General features: G+C 35.9%; 1 protein-coding gene across 4 annotated transcripts in view; it reads left to right on the plus strand.

The window, feature by feature from the left end:
* LOC140200173 (paraspeckle component 1-like) overlaps positions 1-25259 on the plus strand; it is a 125329-nt gene that overhangs the window by 42008 nt on the left and 58062 nt on the right. Inside the window, exons 8-9 of one of the 4 annotated variants that reach the window (XM_072263080.1) lie at positions 6077-6249; positions 9653-10202. The exons of 1 other annotated variant lie outside the window; for it this stretch is intronic. In XM_072263080.1, coding sequence (XP_072119181.1) covers positions 6077-6249; positions 9653-9862 — 383 coding nt within the window. In that variant the 3' untranslated portion in view covers positions 9863-10202. Of the gene's footprint in view, positions 1-6076; positions 6250-9652; positions 10203-25259 lie in introns of those variants that run through there. 2 more of the 4 variants (XM_072263081.1, XM_072263083.1) reach the window with 2 other exon arrangements.

Raw genomic sequence — 25259 nt, forward strand, 5'->3', positions numbered from 1 at the left:
ACTGTACCTCTTTGAAACTTATTAAAAATTGCATTAGTGTACCTACTGTACTCCAAACATGAAAGTCTGGTGCATGAGTAACATGGTATACAGCTAATTAAATACAGGTGTGTCTGCTGTACAAATTACTGTACATAACTAGATGATGCAGCAGTGTATAATGCTTTCATGCATTTTCAAATAAGTTGTCAAAAAACATCCGATAATATGCATGCCACATTTGTGTGGCCAAATGTGTTTACTTTATTATACCATAGATGAATTTTAATAACAAACAATCTTTCCTTCCTTGTTAGTATATCTATTTACTCAAGTCTTAATAGTTATAAGCATTCAGCAGTGGTATCATTTACCCATATTAAAGGTTGTGTAGGTGATGTTAGAGTAAAAGTTGTATCCTCTAAAATTATTTCATTTATCTGGAGATTGCAATGGTACACTTGTGCATATACAGTAGGGTGTAATGTGAAATGCAACATGTTAAAAATAGTTTGTATTTCTTAGACAATTTCTGAATGGGCTGTTAAAGATGTATTATTGGTCTTGGTGAACAAAGACATCAGTAGTCAAATTTATCTTGGTGTTTTTTTTTACTATTTTGCCAAGTAAACCAATGCATTTACTTTGCTTTTAAAGTGTAGGTAGTGTTAAATGTTATTTCAAGTAAGTATTCCCATTTTTGTTTCCATTTTGGTAGCACCTAGTTTTTGTTTACCAATTTTTTTCAGTTGACCAATGCTATAACTGAACATTTAAGTTCAAACAGTAGTAATACCATTTTAACAATGCTACCATATGTATATTATTTTAAATCAAAGGTTTGGTTGCATTTCAACATGGTGGAAAGTATTAAAATATTGTACTTGGGAGAACCTTCATATAGATTGAGTATCAATAAATATTCTGAATTCTTGTTTTCTACAACTAATATTCCAAATTAGTAAGCTTTTATGCAATTACCATTTTCACAGTAATAGGTGAAGTAATTTGCTATTTTGATTGACCACAATGGAAGGACTGAAAAATTTATTGACCATGTCAATAATTTGTATTTTCCTATTGAGATTGCAAAGCAACCGTAGAAGTGGCTGCAGCAACAATTTTAGTAGATTACAGTTTGGTTTCAATGTAGATAAATACAGTACATTGTTATATTCACTACTTTCCCTCTTGCAATTTAGGACAAATGGTAGAAGTGTACATTAGCCTACACTATGCAAATATGTACTGATAGCATGCAGTAACCCTTCTGTTTAGTGTTCATTTTCGGTTAGCCACATCCTGGTTCCTGATGTGACTTGTAGTTAATGAGACAATGCAGTGCTGCAGCTAGGGACAACTGCTATTTCAGTGATTGAACAAACACTTACACTTGGTGTTGCTCTTCAGGATTACCAATGTGACATTAATGTAAGGTTATGCTAGAGTCACATTTTTTTTTGAAACTGGTTGAAGTAGTTTGCCATTCGTGTATTCAGTATGTTACATTTGGAGCGAATCGACCTTTTTGTACTAGAAGTAGAACTAAAAATATATCCATCTCAAACAGTGTGTTTGTTTTTTTAAATATTGAAGTAATAGCAGCAGAACATTTAGATGTTAACCATATTAGCATCTATAAATGATGATAAATCATGCGTGTGTTCTACTTATTATGCAATGAAAAGCTCACCTATTCTTAGATATGTTCTGAGAAATGAATAAGAATACTTGGATTGCAGTTCAATTTTTGTTGTGGCATATTCTGCAAAATTAAGATTTAATCCTAGTACAGAATGGATTTTTCTAATTGTGAGAGCTGAACTTTGAGCACTCGAATGTCTTATCAAACATTCTAACTGTACAAAGTTGAAATCTGTATGTAGTTGATACAGCTTAATAACATAAGGTATAAAGAGAATAGGCAACTTGGCCCTTTGCATGTTTACTCCTTTTCATTGTTGCTATGGCTGATCTTTAATGCCACTTTCCAGTACTAATTCAGTGTCCCTTGATTCTGTTGATAACCAAAGAATATGCTATTTTACCCTACTGGTGCAAGGAACATGAATTCTTTGAAGTTGGGTTAATTTTATTGAATGATTCCTCAGAATTAATTGAAAGGCTGTAAATGAAACGAAATGAATTATCATGGTCCAGTGTTATGTCTGTAGCAGAGATGCCAAGATTTCTGCTGTTTGAGTCATACTTTGAATTCATTCGATTTTGCTGTGCAATACAGCAAAATTACCTTATCACCTTGTATGTTTGCTCAAACTTTTGCCGTGAATTGATTGAATTGAATGTTTAAATGTAATTTACTTGATGCTTTTTGGGTTTATTTCAAAGCTTAAATAATTTGAATTTTGTTGACTAGTTACCTTTACATTACTCACTTCCAACTTGCAAAATTTTAGGGATTGTTTCTTGAGAATTTCACTGGGAACTGTTAACTACTTTGTTTCCCTTTAAATTTCCTTGCGGCACCATGTTAACTTGTGCTAATATTGTTTTCTATAAGTGACTTTTCTTGCTAGATTTTGGGCTAACTGGTCTAAAGTTTACCACCAGGATTTTTGGAATCCAGAATCCCTGGAAGGTCTCCTCTAACGCAGCCACTATCTCTGCATTGAATTTTGGCTGCTGGAGACTGGCCGCTTTTTAATATCTGTAAAATTTCCAATGGTTTTCTTTAAGTAATTACTTTAAATTCCTTGTAATTGGAACCTTCTGTTTTCCATTATACTGCTGCATGCATTGTGACTTCTACACTGAAGCTAAATACAAAATGTTTGTTCAGTGCCATGATCTTGTCTCTCTTGCACCTTTCTTTGTGGTGTTGGTCAGTGGTGAACAGTGAACTGCAGTTATGTTATTTATAATTAGGTCATTATCTAACTTGGGATACCATCGGGACATAAGTCCTTGCAAGAGGTTCACCCTCTTGAAAGGTGTTCTGACATTGTCTTTTGAGATGACAGGTTTGCCAGATGCTTCTCCCTTTCAAGTCATGCATAAAAAACATTCAGCTCATCAGGGAGTGAAGCATTACTGCCATTTATGCTGTTAAATTTTGTAGGAAGTAATTGCATGCAACCCTGCCACATCTGGTGTGCATCTGATTGTATCTCTAATTTCTCATAGAATTGCCTTTTCACTGGCACAGTGGCCTTCCATAAATAGTACCTAGACTTGTGGCATTCTGAATTGTCAGTCTTGAATGTCACAGATCTAGCCATCAGACTTTGAATCTCCTGGTTCTTCTAGGGCTTCTGTTTTTGGAAGGCTCATATGTTCTTCAGAGTACACACTCATCCTCGCGGATATTGGCAAAGTTGGTGACAGCAGTAACGTATTCATTCAGATGTCAAAATTAATCCCAGAATGTGATCCAGTCCTCTGATCTCAAAGCAGTCCTGTATCAGCTCCTTCATTGTGGCATGGTCCTCAGTTTTGCATGTATGTGGGGAGTAGATGTACAGTCAGGTGATTGGATTTGTGTGGAATGGCAAGCAAGTTGTTCTTGATGGCAGTGAAACAATGATGAGGTGTGCTTTGGTTCTATAAATTTACAGTACTCCGTTGGAGTAAGGAATTTCTTATCATCTCTATCCTGAAGGCTGACTCCTCTATTTTGAGATTCTGACTCCTTCTGAATACTCCAACATGAGGATTCTAACTCTGCATCTGTTATCAAATCCCCAGCGCATTTCTAAATTCAAATACTGATATTACAGACTTGCAATCCTGGGCATCAAACCGGTAAATTTTGCAACCTTCAATGTATCGCAAGACTATGTCTCCAGATGGTCCACATTTGATCTTATGGTTCTAATAATTAGAGCCAGACATCCTTATCGTTCAGTGATTTGTGATAAAGTCCGTTGTATTGTCTGTATATGTGGGATATACATTTGCATGGGATTGCCTGTCAGTTTGAAGGTTAAAGTGCTCATAGTTCCATTAATTAATTTCCTGTAATGCTGTCCCACAAACGCTTTTATTGGGTGGAAAATAATCTAGTACTGGTCAGTTTTTTTTTTTGCATATACAGTGGATTCTGGTTAATTGGACGTATCAGGACCAGTACATTTTGGCCCAATTAAGCCGCTGCCCCAATTAGCTGAAGTTTCACGGAAATAGTTAAAAAGGTATAAAAAAGACAAACTATCACTTAACTAAGGAACAAATTATGTACTTAAATGAAATACAGAACACATTGGAACTCTACTGATATTGCTGGTGGTTCTCCATCGAATCTGACAATGGCAGGAAACCTGTGTGGGAGAATTTTTACCTAGCTGTTGGATTTTACTGTAGATCTCATTTGCCTAGACCTCCAGACCTGACTTTGTATGCTAGGACAGGCCTGCCTTATTTCACCGTGGTTTGTGATCTGCCACCTACCCTCATGTGGTTTAGCCCACCTGTTGAAATGGCGTGGCCACTGTTGTATGCAGGCAGCTACTTGGAGCCACAGTGAGAGCTGAGTGTCTGGTGGAAACGAAAGGTAAACATTCAAGATGATTGTCAATTACTTCAAATTCTTCAAGGTTCCTAACTTGTTGAAGTAGTGAAATTGTTTTATTTTAACTTATAGTTGTTTTTAGCATTTGGAAGCCTGAATGTTTGATACTGCAAAACAGTTCTGAATTGTCTTACCACTTATTTCTCGCCATTTATCAGTGACAATAATCACTACTACTTGACCGCAAAATATATAGCTGACGCTATTTAAAAACTCAAGCAACAGGAATTCTGCAGATGCTGGAAATTCAAGCAACACACATCAAAGTTGCTGGTGAACGCAGCAGGCCAGGCAGCATCTCTAGGAAGAGGTACAGTTGACGTTTCTGGCCTGAGACGTCGACTGTACCTCTTCCTAGAGATGCTGCCTGGCCTGCTGCATTCACCAGCAACTTTGAGTGTTGCTATTTAAAAACTGTTCACTTTAAGTATAGTGTAATATCTAGCGGCCACAGAAGTGCACGTGACTATCGCTAATTAGAAACTATCGGCAACAGTCTCCTGGCGTAATTAATTGGCATAGTGTCCAAAATAAATGAAGGGAATCCTAGCTAACTTAGTCAGTTTTTGTTCTTTAAGAGTTATTCCAAGTATGTGGTTGCTCTGATTAACCGATGGCCCAATTAACCAGAATCCACTGTATTGCAAATTTTGCCACAGTCCATTCTGGCTATCTTGAATCCTTAAATAAGGAATACTGGGAAAAGTTTCTTTAATGTTTGATTTTAAATGAAGGCAGTGATAGAGAGCTTCTGTTAAAATGGATGAAGTAATACAATTTCAAATAACCTTCTGTCATTCTCCTGAAGTATTGTTTTTTTTTTTTTGAAGGAATAAAAATATAGAAATAGTTGCAAGCAGTATCTTCCAAAAAAGCTGCTCTTATTTTGCAGTTGGTAAGAGATGAGTAGACAGATACATGGCATCTTCTTGTTAGCCTGAAGTGTTCTTTTGGATCTATGTATGGTATGATTTGTTAGCATCAACCATTCCTCAACTTGGGAACATATATCATGGTAAATTTTATTTAGATTTGAATTTGACATAACTAATCTTCAAATTTAACTGAATTATTTGCTAGTGTAAATATTGGCAGTGATCTTTCCGATACTAACTTGTAGAATTGAAGATCTTTTTTTGCAAAGAAGTAGTTGAAAAATTTAAGATTTGAAGAAAAATAATCAGTTTTATTGCAGCCTTGTGAAAGTGTACAGATATAAATAGAGTTTGTCCTTGTAGAAGTGTTTATTTGGGCTTTATTTAAGTAATCTATTTTGTTTCTCCAGTTTTAATTGTGAAATAATTACCTGCTAAAATGAAAATATGCAAACATGATTTTTGTTATCAATGAAAGCTGAATAACTGTATATGTAAACGTTGTGACAGAATTTGTACAGTCCCAAAGAACAATTTTTGCAGGCTTTTAATCAGGTAGCAGTTGTCTTGCATGGTCAGTCTTAAATAGCATGTTTACGAATTTATTAATTTCTGCGAATATGCTATCCAGTTAATTACCTTGGAATCAAAATTTAGATCTAGGTTAGATCTAAGTACCAACTATTTTGCATAGATGCGTATAGCCCAGCTCCAGCTGGCAGTCAAGGGCCTGCTCCACTTATGGGTATGAACATGAACAACCGTGGACCTATGCCTGGCACTGCAATGGGACCTGTCCCAGCCATTGGGCCAGAAGGAGCTGCAAGTATGGGAACACCCATGCTGGGAGACAACGGTGGAACAATGGTAATGTATTAAATAATCAGTGTTTTTTTTGTCATTGTATTTTAAGTAATATAAGAAAGGTATGTTTACACTAATGTAGACTGGCAAGATTTGTAATCGTGCAAAATATTTAGCATGTTTTTTGTGTTCTGCGCATTGTATAGAACGCACTAGTCAACTAAGTAGTTTAGTTGATCAAAACTGATTAGGTAATCTTAGGTTTGTAGGATGCTATTTCAGTAAATGTGTGTTTTGATGTGCTTTTAAAAATTACATCTAAATGCTGAAGACAGAATTATAGAATAATGCTTTTAACAATTTTACTGCATTTGTAAAAAGAGTATGGATAGTTTTAAGTTGGGCAGTCTTGCAGTATTACTAATAAACAAAATTAGACGTTTAGTATTTTGGATTTGAGTTTTGTAAATTTGAATAGATTTGATTATAAGATAACTTTTAATTTTGCTTACTGTTTAATAGCAAAATGGATTTAAAAGAACTGAGGGTCATGCCTAAAAAGTCTTAATGGCTTTTTGAGTCTATTACATATTCTTAGACATTGGAGGCTAGTTTGAATTTTGTGTTAAATTTTCTGTGATGACAATTTGGGGGAAGAATAGCTGAATTTATGGAGAGCCTAAGGGGGAGCTTCACTCAGAAGGTGGTGAAAATGTGGAATGCACTGCCAGCAGAACTGGTGGATGCAGGTTTGAGTTCAACATTTAAGAGAGGTTTGGATAAGTGCTAGAATGGGAGGAATACAGAGGGCTATGGTCCAAGTACAGGTTGATGGGACTAAGCAGAAAAACAGTTCGGTACAAACTACATGGGCCAAAGAGCCTGTGTCTGTGCCATAGGGCCTGCTCTATGACTCTTTACAATCTAAATGTTAGCTTTAATAGGGTTTTGTAATATATATTTACACTTGATATTCTACTTTACCTTAAAACAGCATTAAATTAAAGCTAATGGTTGAAACTAATTCACTGAACTTGTAGGCAAAGCTTCAAATTTTGCCTTGAGTCATTAAGTACTCTTACATCAGATATTTCAATTTTGTCCAATATGTCAACCTTTTAAAAGTGTAAACATACCTTTCTAATATTAAACTGAAATTTGCACAAAAGCAAATATTGAAGTTTATCAGGCTAGAATTTTAATGTACAAAATTATGCATATATTTGGACTTTAAATTTAAAAGTATGCCCTACTCCATTTTTTTTCTCTAAGTAATACCTTGTTTTAAGATTTCATTATGATACAGAGAATGAATTTTTAGTCAAGCTTCTCAACAATTTGAAAATTTTATTTATATCTCCCACATTTTGCCTCCAAAAATAAGAGAATTGAATTGAATCTTTCAGTAATGTCTTATCATTGATCATCAAAGAACAAGATTTTTCTATAGTAATAACCATTATATACTATTATCTAACATGCAAACTGTCGCATGTCGTATTTTGTCCTGTAATCAAAATTGGTTGCTGAGCAAGTGCCATCTCCACTTTCTGTTGATAAAAAAACCACACCAAAAAAAAAACAGATTTTCATGTGAAAAATATGGAAATGTCCACAGACTTCTAACATTTTTAGTCAGCAGTTCTTCCTTGTTTAGAAAGATTTATTTTATTGTGCTTTTTTCCTGAACTGAGATATTGCCCAGTAGTAAAGTTATTATTAAATTTACAGAGAGGGTAGTACTATTTTACAGGTGGAGAGTTTGTAATATAGTTTAATTGCATAAATCAATAACATTCATCCAGTGTTAACTTTATTAGCAAATTGAGTTAGTTTTGCTATATGTGATCTAATTAGCCAAGTACTTAAAGTACTGAGTTGTATTGCAGATGACAACATTCTTGATTTTCATTAATTTGTTGTCATCATGTCCTGTCTGTGGCCACTCTCAAATTTGTATTTAATACCTCTCATGGTTTTAGAAATTCCTCAACAGTTTGGTAAAGACTGTTGCATGGTTCTATTTCATTTGCCAGACAGACAAGCAGGTCCTTATTTGATGAAACTCTGGTTGTATTAATTCTACAAGGCTGTTTTGTTTCCAGAACTGTTTGTACTCTGTATGCGTTTAGTTTACACTGATTTTGGGGTGGGGAATTATTAATTGCAGTTGATGTTTGAATAATCCTCGTGCCTTGAATAATCTCTATCAAAAGATTTCCTGCAGTGCTGGAGAACCAACGGCTCATGACAACATCTGCCTTATTCTCTTTTCTAGTGTCCTTGCAATAATGTAGACATAAATGCACAAGTGGCAAATGGGAAGGTAAAAGGCAATTGTGGTTTGACAAGGGAGCAAAACACAGCTGAGAGAAAATTGAGGTAGTTAGAATTGCAAACAAAAACAGTGGAAAATATGGTTTGTTGGAAAATAAAGGGGAAAGGACAAGAAAATATAGAGAGAAGATGTAATACTGATGAAAATAAATAAGAATTGTGAATGAGTAAGAAGGAAGGTAAAGAGAAACTTGAGTGGGAGAAGGATTGAGTTAAGAAACGGGATAAGAGATTGGCAATATGCGGAGAGAGGGCATGAAAGTTAAATTGTTGGAGATTGGTGATTAAGATGAAAAAATGTGAAAATAAAGTAGCAGTGAGACTGGAATTGGGAGCAAAAAAAAATGGGAAGAATTCAGTAGGACAGGCAGCTGGATCCAATTGAAGGGTGTTGATCCAAAACATCAACTGTCCATTTCCCTGCACACATACTGCCTGACCAATTAGGTTCCTCCCAGCTGTTTGTTTTTTTTAACGAGTAGCAGCTAGAGAGGGCATGTGGGCAGATTGTAAGGTAAATAAAAGCAAATGGTGGAAATGTTTTTAATTTTTAAAAACACCATCTATTTTGGAACATAAAACTTTCCTCCCTATCATGTGAAATCACTGTAGAGATACCTGCACTCTATTTCCTTCAAAATGAATTATATAACACATGAAATTTCATAATTTAATTTTCATAGATCTTTCTAAGCCTGAGAAATTTATGCAACTTCATGTGTATATGTTTTGTCATCATAATAAATTGCCTCCTAGTCTTGAAAAAAAATAACATGGTCTATATTTTTTGTATTGTAATGGTTTTGAAGTCCTTTTAAATTAGGCTAATTTTATTTGTATTATACCAGTTGAGTTTTTGATGTTTTGAAAGTAAGTTCTAAAAATTGAATTTCATTAGTTAAAGCATCATTCATCTAAGTTAACTAATTTAATTGCTCCTTTTATCTCCTTTTTGTATGTTCCTGGTACTGCTGGACTGCCTGCCAAACTTCATGACACCAACATGGAATGTCGCCAATCAATTTATAAATTTGCCATCTTTTGATTGGTTCCTACAATGGAACATATTATGGACATATTTTTAAATATATGTAATATATATAAATATCACTATGCAAATGGACACTAGCGCAATGATAGATTTCCTCAAGGAGCTCCTAGTCAATTAGGCTCTCCTCCTATGGTTAATAGGGGAAGCTTAAGCGGAACGCCTGCACCTGAGGCTGCTCCTCAACAACCCATGGCAGGTGTAGGTGCTGTAAGTGCTGCACCTGGTGGTTTTGGTAGAGGAAATCAAGTTGGTAACTTTGATGGAGCTAATAAACGCCGCAGATATTAGACATTTTGATCTGTAACAAACGTCATTCCTTTCTGTGACAGTTTAAGATATGCGGATATCTAGTGATTTAAAACTATCAGTTGAGTTTTATCTGCTGTTATTTGACTTTTTTAATGTGATGTAAATCTTTGGATTTTGTTTCCTTATATATTTTTGTTTGACTCTATACTGAAGTCTAAAATGCTTCAGGCTTTATCTCATAGAACAACCACATAAAACATTGTTTTAGCAAGTTGAGCTTACATTTTGTGTCTGCAGTATAAAACATCTTTATAATGTGACCATGCTGTAAAATCCATGGAACAATAAATAAAACAAATAAACCATTTCTTTTGTTAAAGTAATTGAACACTAGCTAACATGTACTAAGCAATGCACAATCTGTAATGTGCATAATTTTTAAATCGATGCAATTTATTTGTCTTGCGTTTTCTAAATCCCTAATATTGATTCAGATTATCCCATCCCATGACTATATTGTTTCACAGATCATTTTTCAAGTTCAAGTTGCAAATGGCTATATCCTATCCACATTAATTTATAATTACTTGGGAACAATTTTAAAATATGTTCCTAATTTCTCTAGCATTCCTGTCTCCCCTCTGCTGACCCAAGCAAATAGTTAGATCATTTTGGATTATTCTGTCCAGTTGAGTTTGCTATTTTAGTTTAAAGTCGCTATATTAGTTAAAAGTCACTACTATAAAATCTTGTGCAGTACTGGTCATGTTGAAGTAACACTGCAGGTGCTTTCAAAATAGATTAGCAACATCCATTTTTTAAAAAAGCTATTGCCGTAGCAATTTTCTTTTATTTGAGGTTTATGCGACCCTAAACTCCCAGCTTTTGCAAAGCAAAAATATACTTCTGAAGAATTGGCTCATATTGTCAATTTACTATCCAAGAGTTGAACATATTTAAATCATTCTGTTTAAATGGATGAATTGTTTAATTTGACATTTGCATCATACTCCTAAACAGAGGCCCCGTTTTAAATCAGTTTAGAAATGGTTAAGGATAAGGCTTCAAAAGTAAAAGTTTCTTCACTTTGCTTGAACTTGTTCTTCTGTAGCATAAAAGATTATTTAAAATATTTTTTGAGTGTAGGATTATCATTATGTTTTATAGATTTTTTGTATCTTATTAGTGTTAACCAGTAGTTTCATATTTACATGTAGCCAAGTGGAAATCTTACATTTTATTTCAAATAATATTTTGGGTCAGATTTAAATAATCATATTAATTTTTCTGAATTGAACTGTGTTGATATTCAATTGATAATCAGGTTTTGATTCCCTCTAAGCGCGCTGCAGTGAAAAGTAATATTTTGCATCTTTGTTACCTGTATTTCTCACATTGTCTGGATAGCAAATTGAAATTAGTGTTATTAGTTATCTTTCTATTATATTATATTTGGTATTTTGATAGAACTTCACTATTTTAGGTTTAAAAAGACCTTTTAAGTGGTTGGGAAACAGTCAAGTCTTTTTGAAGTCACCGCAATCTATATGGTGCTTGCTTTTCCCTGAGATGAATTGTCAAAAGAAAAGGACAGCAGGAAAATGAGAATATTGCTCCCCAACTCCTAAAGGTAGTAGAGCAAACTCCTAGAGACTTGGGTGGTTTCTGCACATTTAATTGTCGCTACAGATAACTTGTAGGATAATTGGAAATATCCAATCCTTCGAAAACTGATTTGAATGACTGAGATTCTTTACTTTCCTCTTATGTTAGGAATCTATTCTGGCATCTAACTAGAACCTTAAGTGGATTTTTTTTCATGATTTATTCTCTCCATCCACCATTTTTATCAGTGTAAGATAATTAAAACTTGTGTCCTGATCTGTTTTCCAAAGATTCAAAATTCAAAGTACATTTATTATCAATGTATACAGTATACAACCCTGAGATTCATCCTCTGCAAGCAGCTCTTCTCAGCAAATAAGTCTGTCTGTGCATCATTTATATACTTAAGGTTTATTGGTCTACCAGCCTTTTGCTGCTCCACCTTAACTTTTGGTATTCCTCGAGGTTCCGAATGCACTGCGAAGTGTGAGTTGTTATTTGCTATGCATAGTCCATTCTGTAAATGGGTTTTCCATGTTACAGAGTGTATTTAAGAGACATATTGGCAAGATTATAAATGTTCAATTTCACTGTCATCAGTGTTTTTCTCCTAAATTATTTGAATTGAATTGTCCCAGTGGTTTGATGGAATTCAAACTTTTGTATCAGATTGATGAACCTTGCTTTTGTATTTGAGGACTTTTTAACTGCTGACTCCATTATTTCTGTTACCTTTCATATTGCTGAAGTACAATTGCGCATTTTTATTACTTGCTTTCCAGAACTATTCAATAGCATAACTATCTCGTATTGTGTACCTTTCTTAAATAATTAAGGTACTTGCCTTAACTTTGTCTTTTATATTTATTTGGACCTTGAGGAAATATTACAATGCATAAGTAGAGAGAGGTATATTTGACCTAGACTGAAACGTTATAAAATGAAGAAGTCTGGCCCATTGTGTTTACATTGACCATGGATTGCCCAGATGCTCCTCCTGGGGGGGGGGGGGGAATTCCAAATACTTATCCAATTCAGTTTACGACTTGTTATTGAATATCATTTTATCACTTTTTAGACAAAATGTGCATTAGATGATATCTTGAAATTACAAAAAATAAACCTGGAAATCTTAAGTAAAAACAAAATACTGGAAGATGCACAGCAGTATGGGCCACAACTAATGGAGAAGTAACAATTAAAGTTTCAGTTTGAAGACTTCATTGGAGTTGGGAAGGGAAAAAAGAAGCTTAAGGTGCAGGGAGGCTAGGGGAATGCCTCAGGATATAATTGGGGTGATAGTGGGGATAATCTGTAAAGATAATCTGGCAAATGAGTGAACAGGAACAGTTAGAGACTGAGAACATAAAGAAATGTAGGAGTTTCAAAATATTGATTATGAAGTCATGGCCACTAGTTAGTCCATCTTGGATTTGATTACAAAATATGAACTTGCCTTCATTGGTTTTGCTACAGTAAATTGGGATCATCCAATTACTTGCTATTCTAGCCGAAGTCTTTCTTTATCAAATATATAACAGATCCTTTTGGTTTTTCAGTTCCTCCAGTTCATGTGAAAAACTATACACAGCCAAAGGTCAATATAGATAATGCACTATGAAGTTTAATCTTTGACTGTTAGGTGAAGACATAGGTAAGCTTTTTATCCAGTGATTTTTATATTTTGCATTCACCATCTGTTTAATACTTTCCTTTTGAAAGCCATAGGTTATCCATTAGTTATTCTGTACAGAGTGGGTTATGATTAATTAGGACACATTGGGACCTCTACATTTTGGTCCAATTAAGCGGCTATCTCAATTAGCCAAAGTTTTATGAAAATAGTGAAAAGGGTATATGAGGCAAAAAAAATCAAGCTGCCGTTTAACTGAGTAATTATTTATATACTTAAATGAAATGTAGAACAGATTAGAACACTACTAATGCCTCTACAGTACTGTAAAACTGTTAGTTCCTAATAATCATTGACGAAGGAATTCATCCAGTGTACACTGCTGTGTTCTTTTGATTGACAGTAAATGAACAAGATCAGTGCAGGCACTTAGTGCAGATAATGGACTACCTTCATACAATACTTTCAATTGCATTCTCTAAATCTTCATTTTCATTGTAACATGCAACATGACTCTTCATTATTCTTAACTTGTTGAATCGTGAAACAGTTTCCTTTATCACCCCTGGTCCTTACTGGCATCTCCTAGCCTGAATGCTTGAAACCATGATGAGCAAAACTGTTCCAAACTATCTTACTGCTTATTTCTCACTAGCAATCTTGAACATAAGCACACAATGACCCTATTTTAGAAAAACTCTTCGTTCTAAGTATGGGGTAGTGTCTAACACCCACACAAGTGCACAAAACTGATGTAGTTAGAAACTATTTGTAAGAGTCTCCTGTCCCAATTGACTGGCATAGTGTCCCAAATAAAAGATTTGAATCCTGGCTATTTTCCTTGATTATTTTTTGTTCTTTAAGAGTTGCCCTAAATGAGCAGCAGCCCTGATTAACCAATGGCTCAATTAACTGGAATCCACTGTATTTCAAAGAAGTCAGCTTCTGCCTCTTTACTAAATATATCATTCAAAGTATTCCACATAATGGCTGAACATAGAAACTATAATTGAGTGACATTCCATCTACTTTCCAACAATTTAGTGATTAAATCAAATTCAAAAACTTAGTGTCATGGTTTAAGTAACTCTTTTTCTACCAATGTGATCATATGAGCTAAGCTCAATTTGTAAGAGTTGAGAGGTGCAAACTGATTCTTAAATGTATGAACTAGGGGTAAGTGAATCAACTTCACTATTTCCCTTGAATGAAATTTTTAATTAGATTTATCGCAACATAAGCTGTTCCTGCAATTCTTTGAATGGACTTTAGTTACACCACTATTTTAAAAAGGAGTGAAGCACCTCCTGAAGGGTTAATAGAAATTCCAACCCAATAGTGAGATTTGTCTTTGCCTTCTCTCACACTGACCTCATACATGTTAACATTTACAAAGGTTTGTTATCCTTTGCATTTTTTTTTTTACATTTGTCAATTTTCTTGACAATTAAATGCATTTCACTGAAGTGTGTATCAGTAAGCTGAATTTATTTCTCCAAATTACTCAGTGGTGACAGCTATGGGTTATTTCGGTTATGTTTAAAAGTAAAGCTTTCAGGTGCAAGTACTAATTTGACAGGAAGCTTTTGGTCCAACACTTGCACGTTTCTCTTTTAATAAGTCTGCTTTTTAAGTCACTGTACTCCCTGATAAATTCATGGTGCATGTAATGGCATTAAAGGTGTTTAGTTTCATTTATAGTAAAATGTCAATTGGTTGTTATCAATCTTTTCTTTCCAAATTAATAGTGTCTTATACATTAAGTTTCATACCTGAGCACCTAGAATCTTGCAAATTGCTGGTTGTGATCATTGTTGTTGCATCCACGAAATCAAAGTTGCATATCTATGGTTTGATTATTTAAAAATATAATTCAGACATAATTGCTTAAAATCTTAGAGCAGACTCCGGCAATTTTATTGATCAAGTAAATTAAATAAAACATTTTCTTTTCCAAAAAAATGACTTTTTCATTTAAGAGTACACTTGTAAATTATAAGCTTATATTCAATTAAAGAGCTGATATTGCATAAATCTCATAGAAACATTGTGTACTTTAATGTTGCCTGTGCTTCAATTTTGATACCTTGTTAATGGATTACGGTGTTGGATGTGGAGCTCAAAGTATTTCAGCTGAGATAAATGTGCAGTAACTTATTACTAAGAAACATGGATTTAAAGTATATTTTGTTTTTTTTTAAGAATTCCTCTCCATTTAAAGTGAAATGTTTGACCCACATAATGGTATATTTACTTGTAAATAATTTGACACAAAGCACTTCTGTAATCCTGCTTCTTCTTTAGAATTAACATAATCTTCATCAATGGTAATAGTACTTTTAAGCTTTTTAAGCAATCACAACCAAATCTCCTTATCTCATTTATTTGAATCAATATTACAATTTTACAGCTTTAATTTTTTCCTTATGTCAGAACCCATAGACTTCCATGTAAAAAGAACAATGATACCTTTTTTTTAAAAAAGTACACTTTTCTGAAGTTAGATGGGCATGGAATTCTTGTTCTGTGTCTGACAAATATCTGAGTAATTGGAATGCCTGAAAATTGTTATAATTTGTACTAAACAAGTAAATAAATCTTCTCTAGCTCCTAATTATCGGCAAGAGCGACTAACAACCTGAATCAATTCTGATTACCAGGTTTTCTTCCCTTTGTAAATTTCCTCCTTTTTAACTGTTTAATCTTAATGAAAATAAATTCTTACTGGATTTTGTTCCATTGCATTGATCACTTTATCAAAATATCAATTATTTGGCTACTTTGAGCTTTTTAGTTGGGCTAGCAGACACTGCTTTGGAGACCTATTATGTGCTTTCCCATGAGATGATGGGGATGTAACTATGTTCACAGTGAAGTTAATCACGAGAATGACTGGTTTTATCCATTATTGCTATAATTTCATGATATGAGAAAAAGGAAAATGACCATTTCATTTTATTCTGAACAGCAAATCGATGACCTTTAGTTTGGATTTTTTAGTTTTATGACTTCAGTGCTTAAAAATGATATTCACTTGTCGCAATCTATGTGTATTTTTTTTTTTAAATATTGATTTGGATGTAATTAACTATTAGCTCTTCTCTTTGGCAGCGATCGTATACTTGGCACCTCCAGCTAAGTTTCACTGAAAAGTGCTTGATCTTTTGGCAGTGATTTCCTTGATGTTCTGTCATACTGGTTTGCAATTTTTAACAACTAAATATCCCAACTGCTTTAAAAAGGTCTCTCATGTTAAGGATACAAATGTATCATATGCTTCCATCACTCTTCCTGCTGAGATTCACTTTCTGATGAGATTTCTAGGTATATATTGTGTGCTTTATGGTATGTAATTCATTGTAGTTTGGTGATGTGAAGTGTCATTTTCTGTTAGAACTTTGCCAAATGATTATTTTTCTTCTAATTTGAGTGTTTTTTCTAATTGTTCTTTGCTTGTGTAGTGCAATTCTCTCCTGTTTCATTTTTTGTGAGCTAAGTAAATGCCAGGGATTAAACTTGAAGCATTGCTAATTGTGATTGTTCATTTTTAAAAGCTAGTCACCTAGTCAAGCTAAAGTAAATTGAGAAGTCAAAACTAGACTGTTTACTCTCTCTATGCAGGCATATGAAGAATTTAACATGCTGCTTTAGTTGCAGCATGTGAAAAGTGCTGCCATTCTTCCATCAGTAAGTTTGTATGTCTTGATTATTTTTTATAAATGCATTTTGTATATTTGGAGTAAACCTAAATTACCCCTGTTTCCCTCAATTTGGGCCTCAACAAGACAGCATTGCATCTTTCTATGAGAATTATAATTTGAGCCAATTTGATCAAAAATTCCCCAATGTAGTTGCTAAATGACTGACACCATCTTTACATAGGCAGTCCAGCAGTAGAAACTCCTGGGAGTGCGCATCTTGCACAATCTCCCATGGTCTCAGAATGCATTATACACCATCAGGAAAGCTCACCAACACCTTACTTCGAGAGAAAGTTGAAGAGAACAGGAGTATGTGCATCTATACTCACGTCATTCTACTGATGCATAGTAGAGAGCATCCTGACAAGCAGCATCATTGCATGGTGTGGAAAAGCTACTGAGGTGGACAGTAAGGCTCTGCAGTGGGTAATCAAAACTACCCAATGCATCACTGGCAGCAGCCTACCTGCATCAAGGACATAAATATAGAAAGGTGTTGGAAAAGGGCCAGTAACATCTTGAAGCAGCTCAGCCACCCTTCTCATGGGCAGTTTGTCCTACTCCTATGAGGGAGAAGGCAACTTGGCATTCATGCCACAATCACCAGACTCAAAAGCAATTACTCTACACCAGTACTAAGACTGATCAACACCTCCATCCACTAATCCACCCCTCCACACCCTAACCTCCACTACTTTATGATTTCCTGACAGTCACTTTATGGATATGTGATCAAGCTATGTATGTAAGCAACCTTACATATGGTAGTTAGTGAAGTTGTGGCAGCAAAGTTCCAGCAACCTAATTGCAGTCCTTATCATTGCTGCCGTCTTTTGCAGATGTTGCTTGTTCTTCCTATGATGATGTTGGTTTCCTCTGGGTGCTCCAGTTTCCTTCCAGTGATGTGAAGGTTGGTAGATTAATTGCCCTTAGTGTTGATGGCTTATAGAATCTGGGAGAGTTAATGGAAAGGGTTATATGAAAAACCCTTTATGAGAGAAGACTATAGGGGAAAATTAGAAGAATTTTTCATATTCCATAAGCCAGCTCAGAGTAAAATTAGATTTTGCTCTGAGATAGCATAGGCTAAATGAGTTGAATTGTTGCCTTTTGTGTGGTATAAGACCATAATAACACAAGAGAATTAAGCCATTTGGCCCATCGAGTCTGCTCTGCCATTCCATCAGCGCTGATTTATTAGCTCTCTCTGTCCCATTCGCCTGTTTTCTCCCTGTAACCTTAGATGCCATTACTAATGAAGAACCTATCAACCTCTGCTTTAAATATATGCAGTGACTTGACCTGCATAACTATCTGTGCTGATGAACTACCCTCTGGTTAAAGAAATTCCTCCTCATCTCTGTTCCATAGGAATGTCCTCGTGTTTTGAGGCTGTACCCCCTGGTCTGAGATACCCCCATTATAGGAAACATCTTCTCCATGTCAACTCTGTCTTGGCCTTTCAATATTTGCTAGGTTTCAATAAGGTCCGTATTCACTCCCCCCCCCTCCCCCACCCACAGACACCATTCTAAATTCTAGCGAGCACAGATCCAAAGCCATCAAATGCTACTAGTACATTAACCCTTTCATTTCTGAGTACATTTTCATGAGCCTCCTCTGGACTTTCCAATGTCAACACATGCTTTCTTAATACAGCTGACAGTACTCCAAATGTAGTTTAACCAATGCTTTATAAAGCCTCAGCATTTCATCCTTGTTTTTATATTCTGGTCCTCTTGAAATGAATGCTGACATTGCATTTGTCTTCCTAACCACTGACTCAACTTGTCAGTTAAACTCCAGGGAATCCTGCAGAAGACCTTCCAAGCCCTTTTGCACCTTTAATTTCTGAATTTGCTCCCTGTTTAGAAAATAGTCTATGCCCTTATTCCTTCTACCAAGTGCATGACTATAAACTTCCTTGCACTATATTCCATCTGCAGGTTCCCTGCTTCCTCAACAGTGCCTGCTGCTCCACCTGTCTTTACAAACAACATCTACAGTTTTTCCCTTTGTATATCCTGCCTGTTATTTCCTCAAAGAATTCCAACAGATTGTTGTCAGACAAGATTTTCCCTTAAGGAATCCATGCTGACTTCAGCCTATTATGTGCTTTCAAGTGCCCTTAAACCTCATCCTTCATAATATTCTCTAACATCTTGCCAACCACTGAAGTGAGGCTAATTAACCTTGCTTCTGCCTCTATTAAAGAGTGAGTTTTGCAATTTCCTAGTTCTCCAGAACCATTGCAGAATCTCATCATTCTTGAAAGATCACTAATGCCTCCACAGTCTCTTCACCTACCTCTTTCAAAACACTGGGGTGTAGTACATCTGGTCCAGGTGACTTCAATCCTTTCAACTTCCCAAGAACCTCTCATTAATAACAAAATACACTCACTCGTGCCCCCGGCACTCTCCAATTTCTGTCATACTGTTGGTGAAAACTAATGGAAACTACCTGCTGAGTTGCTCCAGCATTTCTTTGTCCCCCAATTCTACAGTTCCAGCGTCATTTTTCAGCGATATTATAACTATGCTCACCTCTCTTTTACTCTGTATATGTCTGGAAAAAATATTTTTGTATTTTTTTTAATATTTCTGGCTTGCTCATCTTCATATGTCATCATTTCTCTCCTTAAGGCTTTTTTAGTTACTACATTTGGTTTTTAAAAGCTTCCCAGTCTTTTAAATTCCAACTAATTTTTGCTATATTACATTTTATGCTGTCTTTAACTTCCCATGTCAGCCATGGGTGCCTCATCATCCCTTTAGTATACTACTACTTTGGGATGAATTTATTTTGTGCCTTCTGAATTGCTCCCAGAAATTCCAGCCATTGCTTTTCTGCAGTCATTCCTGCTAATGTTTTTTTTCCAGTCAACTTTGGCCAGCTTCCCTCTTGAGCCTCTGTAGCTCCCTTTATTCAAATATAATACTGATAATGGGCTGATATTTAAGAAAATAGCCTAAATGTGTGCATTTCATAGTGCTCAGGCTTTGTGTAAACAATAAAGCATATTTTTTCGATGCGAAAGATATAATTTTGTGTCAACGTCATAATTACCTGAGTGAATTAGATAGTAGGGACATTTCAGAGCTTTAAGCCTTAAAGAAAATGTGGTTGCCTATATAAGGAAAAGTGTGTGTAAAGAATGACTTAAAAGAGAAAAAAAACACAAGATTCTGATTTGGGGCTTGTATGTTTAGAATACAATAACAAACCTTGTGTGATGGTAGGTACTAGAATAAAATTATGCTACGAAAGTGCAGACAGTGGTCATGAGCCATTGTGTGAAAAAAAAATTTGTTCTTTTTTCTTGTTCTAAAACATCTGTCCATCTTATCCCTCTTATGAAAGCAGTGACCTGACAGTCAGAGTTCCAGTTTATACTTGCTGTCTGTCGTGCCTATCAAGGAAGTGCAAAGCATGAGGAAAAGTTAGGGTATAATGTGGGCTCTGCACATACTCAATGGAAAAGCTAGACCCCCTTCACACATGGGATTCTCTAGCTGAATAAAGACTGTGCAGAGTCAAAAAAAAATTTGCTGTCTGCATTATTTTTCCAAAGTTGCACTGATTTCTGCCCCTCCAACCTATAACATTGAGCTCAAAATTTAAATCTGTGCATCCATGCTTTCTGTTTCTGTTTCCATAAACCATCGGTTAAATCGAATGGCTCTTTTTATCTTATCAATTCCAGCCAGAAATTATACACCTTTCAATCTCTTAACTCAAATCTCTTAATTGTTTGTTCAAAGGAATGTTCCAGAGGTTTTGTAATATGGAAGGTAGAATCTAGAATGAGGATTCTGACTTTTTGATTTTGGGAATGAATGAGTAAATAAGTTACCTCAAACAGTCTAACAGGAGTGGGTCATCACTTCCCTGGCTATAGGTTGACTCATTATAGAGCCTAACAGCCAAGGGTGAGAATGACCTCATATGGCACACTTTAGAGCAGTGCAGTTGTCTTAGTCTATTACTTAAAGTGCTCCTCTGTTCAGCCAAGGAGGCGTGCAGAGGGTGAGAAATATTGTCCAGAATTGCCAGGATTTTCCATAGGTTCGTTTGTTCTGCCACAGCTTCCAGTGTGTCCAGTTTGACTCCTATAACAGAGCTAGCCTTAGTAATCAGTTTATTGAGCCTGTTGGTATCACCCATGTTGATGCCATTGCCCTAACACACCACCATATAGAAGATTGTACTGAAAATAACAGACTGGTGAAGGAAAGGGCTGCATACTCCAAAGGACCTCAGTCGCCTCAGGAAGTAGAGGCGACTCTGGCCCTTCTTGTACACAGTTTCTATATTGGTGCTCCAATCAAGTCTATCATCCAGGTGCATCCCCAGGTACTTGTAGGTCCTCACCACATCCATGTCATCACTATGTCCTTTGTTCTACTGATGTTGAACTGCAGATGATTCAGCTTGCACCGTTTGACAAAGTCCTCAACCAAGACTCTGTATTCATCAATCCTCCCTTTATAGACCCAACTATTGCTTAGTCATCAGAGAATTTCTGCAAATGACCTGATTCAGTGTTATATCTAAAGTCTGAGGTATACAGGGTAAACAGGAAGGGGCCTGAGTGCTATTTATAATATGTCTGATACATAGCTCTGAAGTTAAGAACAAGATTGAAGGGTGTTTGGCATAAGTGCTAGAAAATTCAAAGTAGGAAACTACAATGAAGTAGTCAAGGAAGCTGGAAGTGGGACAAAAAATTAGTGTGGCAAAGCTATCTTTTTGTGGACTTATGGACATAGGAAGAGGCATTTTGGTGACTAGGTGGGGAATAATAATGTTGCATGTCCTATTGTAATTATTACTGAATAGACAAGACTTTTTTTTAAATTAAGCCTTTATAAACATGAGAAACTCTGCAGGTGTTGGAAATCCAAAGCAAAACGCACAAAATGCTGGAGTAAATCAGCGAGTCAGGCAGCATCTGTGAAAATGAATAAACAGTGGATGTTTTGGGCTGAGTCTCATCTTCAGGGTTCAGCATTTTTTTTTCCTTTAGAAACTATAATAAATGCATCAATATTGATTGTAGACATATACATTCTTGACAATTGAGTTATGAACTTGGGTATAATGTGGCAGTTTGGATCAAGTTAAAGAACTTGAACTGAGGTTGGAATTTCTACAAATTGTCTTGTTCTGGTTAAACATCAACTTGGTTTTATTTGGTATATTTTTATATACCATTTTAACTATTTTTGGGCTTGCTTCCATTTTCTGCTGAAAAAAATGCCCAAAATATATATCAATTATTGCTAAAGAGGACTGTGGAAATATTTGTTAACAAAGGAGTTATCCATAAGCAATATTTTTCAGCCCAGAAATGATTTTAAATTGATTTACATTGTCCACCTCAAGTTTCTGCTTAAGCTTGATCAAAAGTTGTTTCTGAACCAGAAAAGGTCATTATTATAAAAATCATTGAGCTGATTTCTGTGTCAAATTGAAGTATATTCACACCTTGGCTGTTTTGAATTCAAATTCTACCATTGAATGGTACAAGTTTCAATATTTTTTTCCATTGAGGCATCATGAGCTTCTTCCTCTAATATTTAATGGACAAAGAGATTGAGGTTATATCTGAAATTCAAGAGGGTGTAGTTCTTCGAAGTGTTTCTGATTATTACGTGACATGGAAATGGGCCTTTTGATCCACTGAATCAGTAATGGATGTTGAGCACTCACTTAGGCCATAGCATTTCATTCTTCCCACATTCTTGTCAGCATTCCTACACACTAGGGGCAATGTGTAGTTATTAGTTAATGCACCATGCCATATATCTTGGGGATGTGGGAGGAAACTGGAACACTTGGAAGAAGTCCATATAGTCGCAGGAAGAACATGCAAACTCCATTCAGCATCTTAGATCAAGATTGATTCTGGGTTGTTTGAGCTCTGAGGCAACACTACTGCTAGTTGTACCACTGCCATCTCTATAGAGGAAATGCTTCGCTTCTGGCTTCTGTTAATTCAAATGTTTTCTTTCATCTATATATCAGTAATACACGGTTGAGATATTGTGATATTCATTTGGCCAGAAATGCAAGCAGTGATTCTCTAAATGGTTTAATCAAAGCTCAAAGTAAATTTATTATCAAAGTGTGTGTGTGTATATGTCACCAATAGAATCAATGAAAGACCACACCCAACATTGGACAACAACAAATGTGCAAAAACAAAAAGGGGCAATAAAGAAATAATAATAATAAATAAATAATTAAGCAATAAATGTCTAGAACATGAGATGATGAGTCCTTGAAAGTGAGTCCAGTTAAGTGCTGGGGTGAGTGACGTTATCCCCTCTGGTTCAAGAACCTGATAGTTGGGTGCTACTTCCACAAGATGGTTAAGATTTTTTTTAAGCCATATTTAAATCTGTCAATATCCTAAAGAATTCTTGAACCCCACACTTCCAATGTTGAACCTATCTTACTGTATATCCTTGAACATTTGTAACTTCTCGTTTATCTATTTTACCTCATCCATTTGGATTTCTATCTAGCCAGTTGTGATAGCAATTCAGTACAAAATATAAAATTATAAATTCCAAAGTAAATTTTGCAAAATAAGGGAATAACTAGGTAGTGTTAATAAGCTCATGAACTTTGCTGAAATGTGATGACAGAAAGGAAGAAGCTGTTTCTGAATTGATTGTGGGCCTTCAGGCTCCTGCACCACCATCCTGATTGCAGTAAGGAGATGAGGGCATGCCTCGTGTGGTGAGGGTTCTTAATGATGAAAACCACTTTCTGGAGGTACCACCTCATGAAATTGTCACCGATGTTGGGGAGAGTTGTGCAGATAATGAAGCTGGCTAATTAAGTGAATCGCTGCAGTTTCTTGGGATACTATGGATTGGAGGTTCCCTACCAGGCTATGATGCAACCAAACAGATTGCTGTCCACCATAAAAATCTGCAAGAGTCTTTGGTGACATACCAAATCTCCTCAAATTCCTAATGAAGTAAAGTTGTACTTTCGTGAAGGGTCCAGGTTAGATCTTCTAAGATGTTGATGCTCAGGAACTTATGGCTGCTCAACTTTTCCACTTCTGACCTCTCAATGGGGATCAGGGTGTGTTCTCCTGACTTTCTCTTTCTGAAGTCCACAATCAGGTCCTTGGTCTAGTTACAAACAAGAGAAAATCTGCAGCTGCTGGAAATCTGAACAACACACACAAGATGCTGGAGGAACTCAGCAGGCCAGGCAGCATCTATGGGGGGAAAAAAGTGCAGTCAACATTTTGGGCCAAAGTCCTTTGACAGGACTGGAGGAAAAAAAAGCTGAGTAGTAGATCCAGTAGACCTTGGTCTAGTTGATGCTAAGTTCAAGATTATTGTTGTGAGGCTCTACTCAACCAGCCAATCTGTATCACTCCAGTGCACTTCCTCGTCACCATCTGAAATTCTGCCAACAACAGTGGAGTATCTGCAAATTTATAGCTGGCATTTGAGCTGTGCTTAGCTATGAGGTTGTGAGTGTAGAGAGAGTAGAATAGTGGGCTAAGCATGCATCCTTGAGGTGCCTGTGTTGATTGTCAGCAAGGTAGAGATGTTTTATCAGTATGTACCGATGGTGGTCTTCCAATCAGGAAGTCGAGGATCTAGTTACTGGGGGAAGATACAGAAGCCGAGTTTTAAAAGCTTGGTGATTAATATTGAAAGAATGATAGTGTTGAATGCTGAGCCGTAATCAGTAAACAGCAGCATAACATATGTTTTGCTGTTGTCTAAGTGCTCCAAGGCAGAGTGGAGAGCCTGTGGGATTGTGTACAATGATAAAAGTAATTGATGACAGACTGTGCAGTGATGATGAGGGCTATTTATCTTTAATTGTACTCCTTGGTTTGGTGCCTTCGACTATAAAGACCTAAGAGTTATAGAGGCATAGGGCTCTAATGCACAGAAACAGCCTATCTAGTTTGTTCCAAACATTCTGCCTAGTTTCATCAGCCCACACCTGGAATATACCCCTCAATATCTCTCCCATCCATGTACTTATCCAACATCCCTTAAACGTTGCCATTGAATCTGCATGCGCCACCTTCTGAAGAAGTTCCCCCTCGGGTTCCACTTAAATATTTTACCTTTCATCCTTAACCTATGATCTTTAGTTCTCATCTCACCCAATTTCAAAGAAAAAAGCCTGCTTGCGTTTATCCTATATACACCACTCATAATTTTGTATATTTCATTTCCATGGAGTGTAAGAGAATGAAAGGAGATTTGATAAAGTCCTAACCTATTCAACCTTTCCCTGTAACTCATCCTCAAGTCCCAGCAATGTCCTTGTAAGTTTTCTCTGCACTCTTTCAATCTTATTGGTATCTTTCCTGTGGGTAGGTGAAATGCACAAAGAACTCCAAGCCTGAACTAACTAATGTCTTGTGCAACTTCAACATAATATCCCAACTCTTGTACTTAATGCTCTGATTTAGTAAGGCCAATGTGCGAAAAGCTCTTTTTAT

Source organism: Mobula birostris, chromosome 7, assembly GCF_030028105.1.
Source record: "Mobula birostris isolate sMobBir1 chromosome 7, sMobBir1.hap1, whole genome shotgun sequence".
NCBI classification, from domain to species: Eukaryota; Metazoa; Chordata; class Chondrichthyes; order Myliobatiformes; family Myliobatidae; genus Mobula; species Mobula birostris.